The sequence below is a fragment of the Grammomys surdaster genome, unplaced genomic scaffold (assembly GCF_004785775.1).
Source record: "Grammomys surdaster isolate TR1022 unplaced genomic scaffold, NIH_TR_1.0 125881, whole genome shotgun sequence".
Taxonomy (NCBI): Eukaryota; Metazoa; Chordata; class Mammalia; order Rodentia; family Muridae; genus Grammomys; species Grammomys surdaster.
In genome coordinates this window covers 1,156,930-1,169,377 of record NW_021620706.1, presented here as the reverse complement: position 1 = coordinate 1,169,377, position 12,448 = coordinate 1,156,930, and the positions used below count along the sequence as shown (strand labels likewise).

At 36.2% G+C, this 12,448-nt stretch overlaps 1 protein-coding gene across 1 annotated transcript in view; it reads right to left on the bottom strand.

Annotated features, from left to right (window-relative positions):
- The window catches only part of Dpyd (dihydropyrimidine dehydrogenase), an 872,190-nt gene that overhangs the window by 518,498 nt on the left and 341,244 nt on the right, over positions 1–12,448 (bottom strand). The window contains exon 11 of the mRNA XM_028752184.1: positions 4,993–5,203. Within this exon, the coding sequence (XP_028608017.1) occupies positions 4,993–5,203 (211 nt within the window). The remainder of the gene's footprint in view (positions 1–4,992; positions 5,204–12,448) is intronic.

The window sequence follows — 12,448 nt, the reverse complement described above, 5'->3', positions numbered from 1 at the left end:
TGTATATAGATGTTTCCAGATATTATTTCACTTATCTTATAAAGTGTTAGTAGGTTGTAGATACCAATTCATCTTCCTTACACACAGGATGAGGAAGCTCATAGGAACTTTAAGAGGAAGCAAGGAGAGATGGAGCCATGTTTCCATATGAGCAGTCTGGCTCTGGAGCTCATATTTGAGCTAATACACTAGACAGGATCTAACTAGTCAAATAATCATTGAATTATAATGAATGGAATAATTTATGCCAAAAAGAAAAGAAAACTTATTTGTCAGAGAATAAATCTATTGTTTACCTTTTCTCAGGAAAATAAAACAAACTGACTTGAGTCTCACAAAACATAAATGATTTTAATAAAATTTATATCCCTGAGTGGTTGGTTCAATACAGATGCAGAGATCTATTTGTGCATATATGTGGGGTACTAATATGTCAGTTGCAATTGTAATTTCAAGGAACAAAAATGCTCCTTGGATTGTCATTGGAGTTATTATTACTATTGTATGAATAGGAAGAGCAGTGGATACATATCTCTTACAAGTGGGCATTCAGGAAGAATGAGAGGATGGCTGTTGATAGCTGGGAACATGGAGGATGTGCAAATGCCATGGCCTGGGCCACATTGATCTCCGTGTAAAGTATATCCAGAGAATTATAAAATGTGTCTTCCTGTTTGCTGAATATGTGAATACAAGGCTGACTTTAGTGCCAGCCTTGTGAACCTGGTAAAGGGTTCTCTCTAAGGATTAAGATTCACTGACAATATATACACTTCAGAATTACCAGGTTGGGCTGATGAACTTACTTATATTTAACACCTTGAAATTCTACGTTTCTTGCCGGGCGGTGGGGGCCCACGCCTTTAATCTCAGCACTTGGGAGGCAGAGGCAGGCGGATTTCTGAGTTCAAGGCCAGCCTGGTCTGCAGAGTGAGTTCCAGGACAGCCAAGGCTACACAGAGAAACCCTGTCTCGAAAAACCAAAAAAACAAAAAAAGAAAAAAAAGAAAAAAAAAGAAAAAGAAAGAAAAAAAGAAATCCTACGTTTCTCTGTGTGTGTCCATTCATCTATTGTAGGACGAGTAATTTTGTTTCAGATCTGAGCCATTGTGAATATTGTAGGGATGAACATAGATGGACACATATATCAATGGTTCACTGATACAGACTCTTGCTGGCACATATCCTGGAATGGGGTAGTTGGATGCTGTGGTACTTTTAGTTTCTCAGAAACTTCCATGTTGGTTTCCATAGTGACTCTACTGGTTTATATTTGCAGGAGCAGTATATAGGGTTCTTCTTTCCCTATATTCTAGCCAGCATCTGTTGTTTTCTGTTTTTTTGATGGTAGCTATTCTGACTTGTGTGTGAAAGAATTTCAATATAGTTATAATTTGCATTTCTTTAATGGCTAAGCATATTAAAGATTTGTTTTTAATTGTTCACTAATACTTTTCCTTTTGAGAGCTGTCTATTCAATTAACTTGCAATCCCTAGACCTTGGAAAGTACTATAAAATAACAACAAGAAAAAGGAAGTCAGTGACAGGCTTACAAATATCCAAAAGAAAAACACAGGGGCTACGAATGACATAAATGGTAACAGTCTGTTTATAGTTTTGTTTGCAAGGCACTTTCCCATTAATTCATTTTATTCCTGACAGTCCTTCTACAAGGTAGGGAGAGAAGGTTTTATTATGCTTGGTTTTGTTGTTGTTTTGATAGATGAAGAGATGAACCTTAGGAAGGTTAAGTGACTTGGAGAAGAGCATTTCAAACAGAAATATTTAACATTGTCAAATGGAGAAAGCTGAACAAGGTGTGAAAGAATGTTCCTGTGTTTGCATGTTACTTACTGAGTCTATGCAAAATAAATTTGGAAAGCAGAAGGGAGGATAAGTGACAAGAGAGCCTAGCATTTGGAGGCACGGTTATTGATGAATGCGTTATAATGTGCATCACACACATGATAATCCTATGAGAATCATATGCCAAATTTTAATGGAACAAGCTCTGAGGTAGAAAAAGGGGATAATATTGTCTTTTCTTCTAGTAACTTGCTTCCAATATACCAAGAATATGCATGCACATGTGAAAGTTTTCTGACATTAAATTTATTGTTTTAAGAGTTTAAAAAAATCTTCCTGGTCAAGTCCTAATAAAACGCATTCCCTTATCAAATTTAAAGTATTTTCCATGACTGCTAAATGGTATTGAAAACAGTGAATCGTAATGAGACAAACAAACTAAATACCTTAGCCAGCCATGGCAATTTACTTGGCTTGGAGTATGGATATAACCCCTTATCAATGCAGCTGGCAATTTAGAATTCTCAGGTGCATAAACTATGCATACTCATGTTTCTCCAAATCAAGCATCTAGCAACCAGTGTTGAACTTAACTGTCTACCCAACTTCAAACAATGGACTATTTGGGAAACCTATGGTGATACCTCATTGCCATTAAAGCATGTTCTAGAATATATCCAGGAACTACAACAGACCAGTTTGGCCAGGACTGGGTTTGGGTGCATATGTAGTAAGGTAAACTGTATCCTCTGCATGAACTTTTAGAAGCCTCTGTTTATCAGCTTATGGGTATCCAGTATATATATATGTTATTAGAATCAGATGAATTACAGTAAAAAATATCTCAATAGAGAATAAATCTTACAGAATCTAAGCCAATCAATTAAAACAGAAAACAACCTACGCTAAGCCCCTAAGGGTCCACTCTTCCTCCCCCTCTTCTATCTTATAAATGGAAAGACAAACAAGTGTCACAACCTTTGAGTAATTTCTCATCTATATGTCCCTTCTGGTTCTTTACAGAGTAAGGTCTAAACTCTAACTTACTTATATTAACGTTTCTTGCTACTTTGAGGTTTCTGTGCGCCTTTATTTCAATTCTGTGAATACGACATCAATAATCTGGAAACTTCTAGCCTAGACCCTGCCCACTGGTAAGAAGAATGAGGACTGGATGTTGGTTAATTACACAGCTATCCCAGATGTGACTCATTTGGAAACTAATACTTTGTCCATGTAAAACCAGAGACTCCGTAGTAAAATCCAAGATATGTCATACCCTATATGATTTCTAAACATTGTATTCTGTGTCAAATCAGGATAGGGAAAATACACCCCAGTCAAGCAGAATGATTTCCTTGGTTTCTCTAATGGCCATGGGGAAAAATCCATGTGAAGTATCACAAGAGACAGACACAGGAAACAAAATGAACAGATTCTGACATACACAAGAAATTCTAAAATGAAACCTATCAAATTCTTCTTCTCCTTCATAAACTCAAAGCAAAGTACTAACTTAGATCTCTCACTCTTACGGTACATTTACATAAATACGTACATACTCTCATAAAAGAACTTGGACTGATAGTGCTTGCCTATAGTCTCGGCATTCATGAGTGTGAGCCTGGAGGACTCCAAGTTCAAACCCAGGAATAGCGAGAGATTGTCTCAAATGATAAGCACACCACCATTAACAGAAAGGATAACATCATCATCAACAACAAAAACAACAACAAACCCATTAACAAAATACACACACACACACACACACACACACACACGCACGCACACACACACACACACACACACAAATTAAATCTTTAAAAAGTCTATGTTTTTTTTAAATAAATCTATTTGCTATGATTTGAGCCACAAGAGATTCTGTCTTGATTAGAAAACAATACTCTTAAAAATATTAGACTGCCAGTTGTCAACTATAAATTATTTGAACATGAGTAAATTATTTTGATAGATGACTTTTAAGTAGAGTTACTATTTAAACATCATTGGCATCGTACGTTTTTGCCGTCAACAGTATATTTTAGATAACTGAGTGTAATTTACACACTTTTCTTGTTTCCTTTATAAACTCAGTTAGTGAATACACAAAGCAAACTGTCAATGGTGTCTGCAGTTATATACACATCTGGATGGAAAGTGAAAAATATAGACCATCATCCATCCATTTGAAAACATTTATCTTGATGACATTAAACATCTGTATATTCCTAAATACCAAGATGTTGTATGTCCTGCAGAAAAATTTATGCCCTGAAGACTGCTGAATCTTTACCTATCTTCTGTTGATTAAAAATGTGCATTTGTATGCCTTCAACTTCTCCTCTATCAGACACATATGTAATTCTCCCTTGGATAGAGTAGGCATTACAGGTAGAAGTGTCACATTTGGATTTTCTGTTATTATTGTTCTTAGTGGATGTCTGAACAGCAGAAAGGCCTTTTATTTCCCTTTCAGAAAATAAAAGTAGTAATTGTCATCTCAACAGAGTGAATTGAAAGGTAAAGATTTACAAAATGCAGGTGCCTTGGTATTTTAGCGTTCATTTCCAATGATACTGGAGTGGGAAGACTGTAACCTAAGGCAGTCCCTCAGTTGACGACTAGGATGCTGAAGGTTATTGCCTCTCCTATGGTATATCTAAGCATTTGATTCCTTAGTGTATGCAGTTAGGCCAGTCAGGTGAAATGACAGGAGTTTGGACTTCTAAAGGATAAGGTTGATGTCCCATGTTCAGAGAGATGTTTTGTCGTTGGATTTGTAGTAAATCCAGATTCTCAGTTTCTGTTTTTCATTGTATCCTAAATTTTCTGCATTATTTAAGACTGACTATTCTGATATTCAGCCATATCGTTTTATTCTAATCTAAATGAAGGAAGGCCCTTCTTTTATAGGAAACAAGGTAAACATTATTATAACATAGAATATATATTTTGGATATTAGCTTAATATAAAAATTCACATTCTTTTCAATTCTTACCATATTAAATTAATTCCATATATTTGGTAATAGCACTTTTAATCCTTTTGAATCAAAATCGCTTCCAGTACATACAAGCAAAGGGATATTAATATTAAGATAGAAAAGAATGGCTGAATGCTAGAAACTATTAGAGCCATGAAACAATACCCACAATATCACACGTGCTTCCCTGCAATGCCTTACCTTTGGGATCATCCAGGACAGATCCAAAGGCACTAATAACCACATCAGCCTTCAAGCGCACTATCTGCTCTTCATCTTCGACCCAGTTTCCGGTTTCATCTTGCTCAGTTCGAACAAATTGCATTCCCACAATCTTTCCATCTTTGACTATAACCTTCCGTGGTGAAAGGAAAGGCAAAAATTCACATTTCTCTTCCTTAGCAAGCTCCATCTAAAATAAAAGAAGTAAATACAACTTGAGAAACGTTGACTATCCTACATAGCAGTTGATTTTCAACTCAATTTTACATTGTAAGTGGTTATAATATTTTAAATTTATGTGAAATATTTGGTTTTTTGCTTTCCATCATAGAAGAATTTCAGGCATTATCTGCTTGCTGGGCTGGGGGTGGGGGTGGGGTGCGGAGTGGGTTGTATTGATTTTGAAATGCAACAAAGAAACTAAAGTTAGTTCCAGCTGTGGAAATTGCTCTGTGACAGGGTCCTTAGACAGCTTGTGTGCAGCCCTGGGTTCAGTTTCCAGCATTATAAGGGGGGAAAAAAGGCATTTCTCAAGTCTTATTTATTAAATGGCCTACAGTTGGCGATGTGTGAGGTTCTCAAGTGTGGTAATCTGTGCTCCTAACACCTTTACTTTTGCAGAATAACTTTGTAATTATTCTAAACAAATATTTTTACTAACTAGCTTCATGTAACTGATCTAGAAAAAGCACAATAAGGTGGGTGAGCTAATTTGTGGGAGCAAATACCTAAGACAGGAGGTAGGAAAGCTAGAGAAGCTTGGAGAATCTGGGTGAAAATAATGCATTCTTCCCTTTATAACAGCACAGTCATGAGGATCATCAATGAAAAAATCAGAGGGTCACAAGCACAGACCTCTTGGAAATCCCCTTCTCATTGGTAATCCATTCTATCGCTAAATAGGAATTGTATATTTTATCCTTATATAGGTTGCCCATTCACATAAAATGTTTATGTTACTTATCTTATTATTTTCTACATTTTGATTCAGATGACACCCAGGCATTTGACAATATAATAAGAATTATTGTACTGAGTGTCTCATAGAAAACAAGATAGTAAAAAGCCCACCTGTGGAAGCCAGGTGGGCTTTTTGGTGGAACCTTTACTGAGTAATGTGTAATCTCTGTGAGGCAAAGCATCACTTAAATGATCCTAATTTTAAAATCTTTGAATGTAGGATATGTTTTTTTTGTTTCCCTTTATGACAGGTTGCATTATGTAGCCCAAGAAACGAGCTTACGGCAATTCAAGAAGGAGAGGTGATACTAACTTTTAATCATACTGACATACTCAAGTGAATGGCATTGTAAAATGTTCACAGGTTGAATAAGTCAATGCAGCATGTTTATTTATAATTGTTCTACTTTCTGAGAAGGGCATAAGTAAAATACAGAACTATGTTACTGGTATTGCAGATTATGCCTGGTGGATTAAATTAGAACCTGTGTTGTCCTTTCCAGTATTACTTGTCTATGGACAGTTTGCATATATTTGTATACTCAGTCTCTTAAGCTAGTTAGCAAAGTTGCTGCTAAATTTGGAAAGAAGATTAGATATTGATAGAAAAACAAACAAGCACAAAAAACTTAATATTTTCATCATCTTTCTCTTATGGATGACTCAGAGAACCCAAAACAAAACAAAAGGTATGACTGCAAACAAACTATGTTCTCATGCCTGCTAAGACTATAACATGACTTTTATGTTTTCATTTTCAAATTGATCTATACCTTCTAAGGCATGCATTGTGGCTCATCCAGGATATGGAGAAACCAAGTCCATGGAAACTCCACTTCCTCTCTGACCATATTCTTTGTTAAGATGGGAAAGGAATAGAAAAATCAGAAATGCCCAAGTGAATTCTTTTAAGCTTTATCTCAGGATGAACCTTCTTTGTGCCTTAGTTTGACAAGTCCATAGTTGCTATCATAGGCAGCCTAAGCAGTCAGGTTCATCCATCATGGTCTAGGTTACACCTCAACCCAGAAAGCAGGGAAGACCTCCAGGTAGGTGTCTCCTCACAGTAAGATGCTGTACCAGGACAAGAGAGATCAGTGTAAGGCAACCATCACCCAAATGAAATAAAACACTTGTAGAAGCTAAAGGAATACAGTAGAGCTTGAGCATGTCTGGTTTTTTTCATGACCATACTAAGAAATAGGATTTTCCCTGGCATATGGCAACATGCATTCTGTGATCTCCCATGGCCTTTCATCTGTGCGTCCGTATCCGACTCCATCATAATTCTACAATATGACAGGGTTGACAGTTTGCTAAAGATGTTTAGCTCCCTTGATCCATGCGTTACTGTGTCCAGAGGAATATCACTGTGAATACTTCTCTTCTACCAGAGTATCCTGAATTCCTATTTGAAATATGTAGAGATGTTTGATATGATTTGCCTATGGGGTGGTGCCTATAAATCACACCGCATGAAGCAACTATTTTGCTATTAAATACAATTATTTACTATCACTCACTTTATATACTAGAGTACAATTGTCAATAGAAACCAACAAAATATGATCTGACCATATGTATTTATCAGGAATGTCTTCAGATTGTCTCGAGAAGAAGGATATTGAAATTGTTATTAAATTTGTTGTGTTAAAAAAAAAAGAAAATATTAGGGCCATGAGATGTTGGACATGTGAACTTATACATCAGGTAAAATATTCTTTAAATAATTTAGGAATATAGCATATGGGGATTCTTTAGCATTTAAAATTACATTTTTATTCATTTTATTTCATGTGAGCATGTATTGTGGGTGAGTACACGTGTGGGTGAGCATCCACGTGGAGGTCCAAAGAAAACTGAGTTGTCTCCTCCCACCATGCGAGTCTAAGCATCAAATTTGGTATCACATGTCTTTATCTGCCAAGCCATCTAGACAGCCTAATTTTACTCCTTATTGTGTATGCCTGATGATAATAAATGACGGTATCTGATATTCTATTCAATACTTTACCCATAACATTTTATCTTCCCATTGAAGATAGTTTACAATAGCTATATATTAGTTATTACAAAACCTTGGTTCAAACCAATCTTTTCTTCATGTTGTGGTACAAAACAACACTACTTGTTCTCTTGGTTTTACAGACCAAACATCCAGCCTCAGGTATTCTGCTGCATAGCAGCCTCACCCTGTCTAAAAAGTGTGCAGCATGGGCACCTAATCTGAATAAATTTGTAATGAATGAATTTGTAAAAGCAAAATACTGAAAAATCCAATATGGTTTGATATTTAAGATTATATCACAAATGAAAAATTCCCTCCTAGTCTCATTCAGTGGATTACAGTGAAAATGTACACACACAAAAGTGATCTTTAAATTTTCCTTCATGATATATGTATAGCTGAATACTAAATATAAATGACTGGAATGTTCTTATTTAGGTTGCACCTCCAGGATAGGTAATTATGCCTATGCAAATATTTAATTTTTGTTTTTAAAAATTCTGAAGTATGAAACACTGCAGGTTATAAGAATTCTACATCCATGCTATAAATATGTATGTTTAGTTCCCGTTTTGGAGGAGAGAGGGATCATATCAAAGAACATATGTTAAAGCATGGCAGAGCTTACTTAGGTCATACTCTAATTTGGCTGACAGTAACTTGGGTATGATCATCAAGTTTTGCATGGAGAACCTCTGCACTACACAATGTGTGAAATACCCAGGCTGCATATGCATGATTGCAGGGACTTGGGCTTGCTTAGGGCAGTGAAGAACATTGCCAATTATGCATACATTGAACACAGACACAGATAAAGCTGGAGTTGGTTCTATTGCTCTCTCAGTGGAAGAAACAGGAACATTTCAAAAGGTTAGCATGTTGATTTTGTACAGTTGAATAGAGAGGCAGGGTTATTGCATACAGCTAAATTAGGAAGGTGGGGTTTTTGATATAGAGATGTATCAAGGGCATGGGTTTAGCTAAGCTCAATAGAAGCAGTCTTTATAGGGGCACAGTTCTCAGACCATATATATCCAGGGTGAGAGAGCTATAGTAGATATTTTCTTTATACACTATCAACATTCACAGATGGACCAGGGAAGGCTTTGAAATTTTCTTGAGGATGACCCTGTGGTGAAGGCTTTGCCATTTTCCTATGGGTATGAGTCTCTAGAGTCCTTGGCATGGATGACTCAGATAACAATACACATTCACTTGGGACTTTATTCTCTCAAGTCTTCCTCTGTTCCCCATTCAGTGTGACTGTGCATCCTGTTACTGAGACTCGCCAATACAAATATAATAAGAAATGACATAGCCAGAGATTAGAGAGTTGGAGTGATAGAGAGTTTCCTCAAAGAATAGAGTCAAGCCTCCCTGTCAAAATAAATAAAGAATTGCCTTATACCCACAAAAGTCAGGAACCAAGGAATAAGTTCATGAACCCAGCCCCATAAACAAGAGATTTATTAAATCTAGATAAAAGATAAATTAGGAATGAAGCAGGTTTTACAATATAGAATAAAGATACAAAGACTAGTTTATCTCAAGTAGAAAAATAAAAGTGTCTAACTTTACATAACAAATAGTAAACTATTCCACAAAGCTCCTTAATTACAGGGGGAATATATTATTACAATTTCTATCTTACACGTCAGAGAGTCATACTCAAATACTCAATGACTGATGATGTCAAACAAGCATACTTTCAGGTGAATGCCAGTAAGTATGTCACGTTCAAGAACATCAAGACAGGGCATCATCCTATCTATTTCTGTTCGAAGGACCAGCACAAAAAAGATTTAATTTTTTTTCCTGAATGAGTGATAAATGCTTAAAACAGCCTGGGAGATATTGAAAGTAATGAAATTAAGCTAGCTAGTTTTAATTTTATTGAATGGCTTTAAAAATTCTCCCATTATAAGCAAATGGATACAGAGAAGATCAGCTACCTGGCCATAATCTTATCTTTCAGAGTGGAAAATAAAACAAATAAAAGAGTAACTTCTTTGTTCTAAGTTACCATCAGAATATGATGGATGTGATTGATCAATTGTCTAGCTATGTGAATATTCTCAAGATTTTGGTATTTGTAAATGCCAGCTATTAAGCTAGGTAATTCACAAATGTCAGTAAATAGGTCTTCATACTTGAAGTTTGTTAATGATCATTAATAATCAGTAAGTATGAGAATCTAGTATAAAAGTACAGCTGTCATGGCATACCACCTATTTATATTTTTAATAGTCTAGTATTAATTAGCCTTCTCATTGTTATGCTAAAAATTCTTGAGAGGATATTTTATGTGATGTAAATCTTATTTTTTTTTTCATCGTTTAGGTCTGTTCAATCCATATTGAACAGACTTTGGTAGGTCCCATGTAGAAGAAGTTGTTTAACTGACTGTGTTCAGGAGGAAGACTGGGAAGGAAGGAGTTAGAGACACAGCAAAACAGAGACAGAGAGACAGAAATGTGTCCAAGGCAAAAAAAAAAATTCTCCAGGACCTAACAACAGTCATCCATATCATTAAGCTAGACTCATCTGCAAATGTTCACACAATCTCTTTAAATAGCAAATGCCTGCTAAAGACCAAGTGTTGTTTAACACATGAGACAGTGTAGGACATTTCATATTTAAGCAATCACCATGTTCTTACACAGGACAACTGTTTCATCCAACAAACATGGGAACTTCTATCATTCTAATTCACCAATAATTACTTGGGGAAGGCAGTAGTAGGCAGCATCCATTTTTCACTGTTAAAGATTTAGGTTCAACAAGTCAGTTTGTCACCTTCTATTCAGAAAGCATTTGAAAAGTTAAAAAAAAATTCTTGGCTTTGATTTTCACTTCCATATTTAGGAAAGATATGTGGTTGAAGTTAAGTAAAATAAAAATAGTTCACTACAGCATGCAATAATGATAATCATTTTAATGATTAACTTTATGTAATGTGATGATTCAGTCTGATTAATATTACAGGCATCATACTGCAGAAATTATGAAACAACTTAATTTACTATAATTAAAAGCATGATGTCAACTCATTTTTAGATTGCATATAGGCAAGGTAAGCATAGCTTATAAACCATAACGAGCAGAATCAAAACCAGCATATATTAAATTCTGGAATAACTTCTAATTATGCCAAAGTTTCACAAGCAATATGAAGAAACAATATTCTTTATGAAAAGAAAGCTGTAATGTCAGTACAGTATATTTAACTATTTATCAATCTGGCAAGAACACAAAGACTAAAACCAAGTGATTTGTAATCAAAATTGCTTAGTAGTATTTCATAGCCCGTGTTAATCTTGGAGAAGATCTTATTTTATTACCGTTAAATATTACAGATATTTATAGCTTCACAGTTCAAAGTATGCATAAATTTAACCCAATATTAAGTAGCTCCTACTACTAAATTGCTATTATTTGTCAAAAGTAATAAAATGATGCTTGCCTTACAAAAATCCCTCATCTTGCCAAAAAATCAGCAATGGTGCTAGGACCACATGACAAATAATTCTCTACATTGCCATATTTCAGTTGGATTTCTCAACCTTCTATGCTCACCTGCATACTTTCTCGTAACATCCAAATCTAGCAAGATGTCTTTTAAGTTAGCTTATCAAAACCCTTGGCCCTCAATGTATGATCCTGTCCAAATCTGATCTTCTTCCCCATTATCTGCCATGCTCAAGGTAATATCTAATCACCCTAACCTAGTATTAGAAGGAATACTGCTACTTAACAAAAGCCAGAAGGATTGAGCTTATTCTGGAAGACTCCACATTTGAATATTTGACTTTATATATCACATCTCATCATTTGGCTTTATTATTTGTCTTTGTTGTATTTGGAGCTGATGCCTTATCTAAGGCATTGCAATGAACACTGACTATCAAGAGCGAGTTGTTCTTGTTAACCTGAGCTACTCATGTTCTGTGTTAAAACTGGATGTTACATAAAAGTGAATAGACATGCCTGGATATTTCAGAATGTTAACATTTAGCTTATCAAGACTCTTCATGTATCAACATAGGGAATTTGTCCAAATATGAGTTGTATTATACATGGGATAAATAGTAGATTTCTTAACTTGCAAATAACTCTTGGTATCTGCCAATCTCCAACTAAATGCCTTACATCATGTGTTCTCTCTCTCTCTCTCTCTTTCCCTCTCTCTGTCTCTCCCCCTCTCCCTCTCCCTCTCCCTCCCTCTCCCGTCCCCCTCCCGTCCCCCTCCCCCTCCCCCTCTCCCTCCCTCCCTCTCCCTTCCTCTCTCTCTCCCCTCTCCCTCCCCCTCTCCCCTCCCCTCTCCCCTCTCCCTCCCCCTCTCCCCTCTCCCCTCTCCCTCCCCCTCTCCCATCTCCCTCCCCCTCTCCCCTCTCCCCTCTCCCTTCTCCCCTCTCCCCTCTCCCCTCTCCCTCTCCTCTCTCCCCTCTCCCTCCCTCTCTCTCCCCT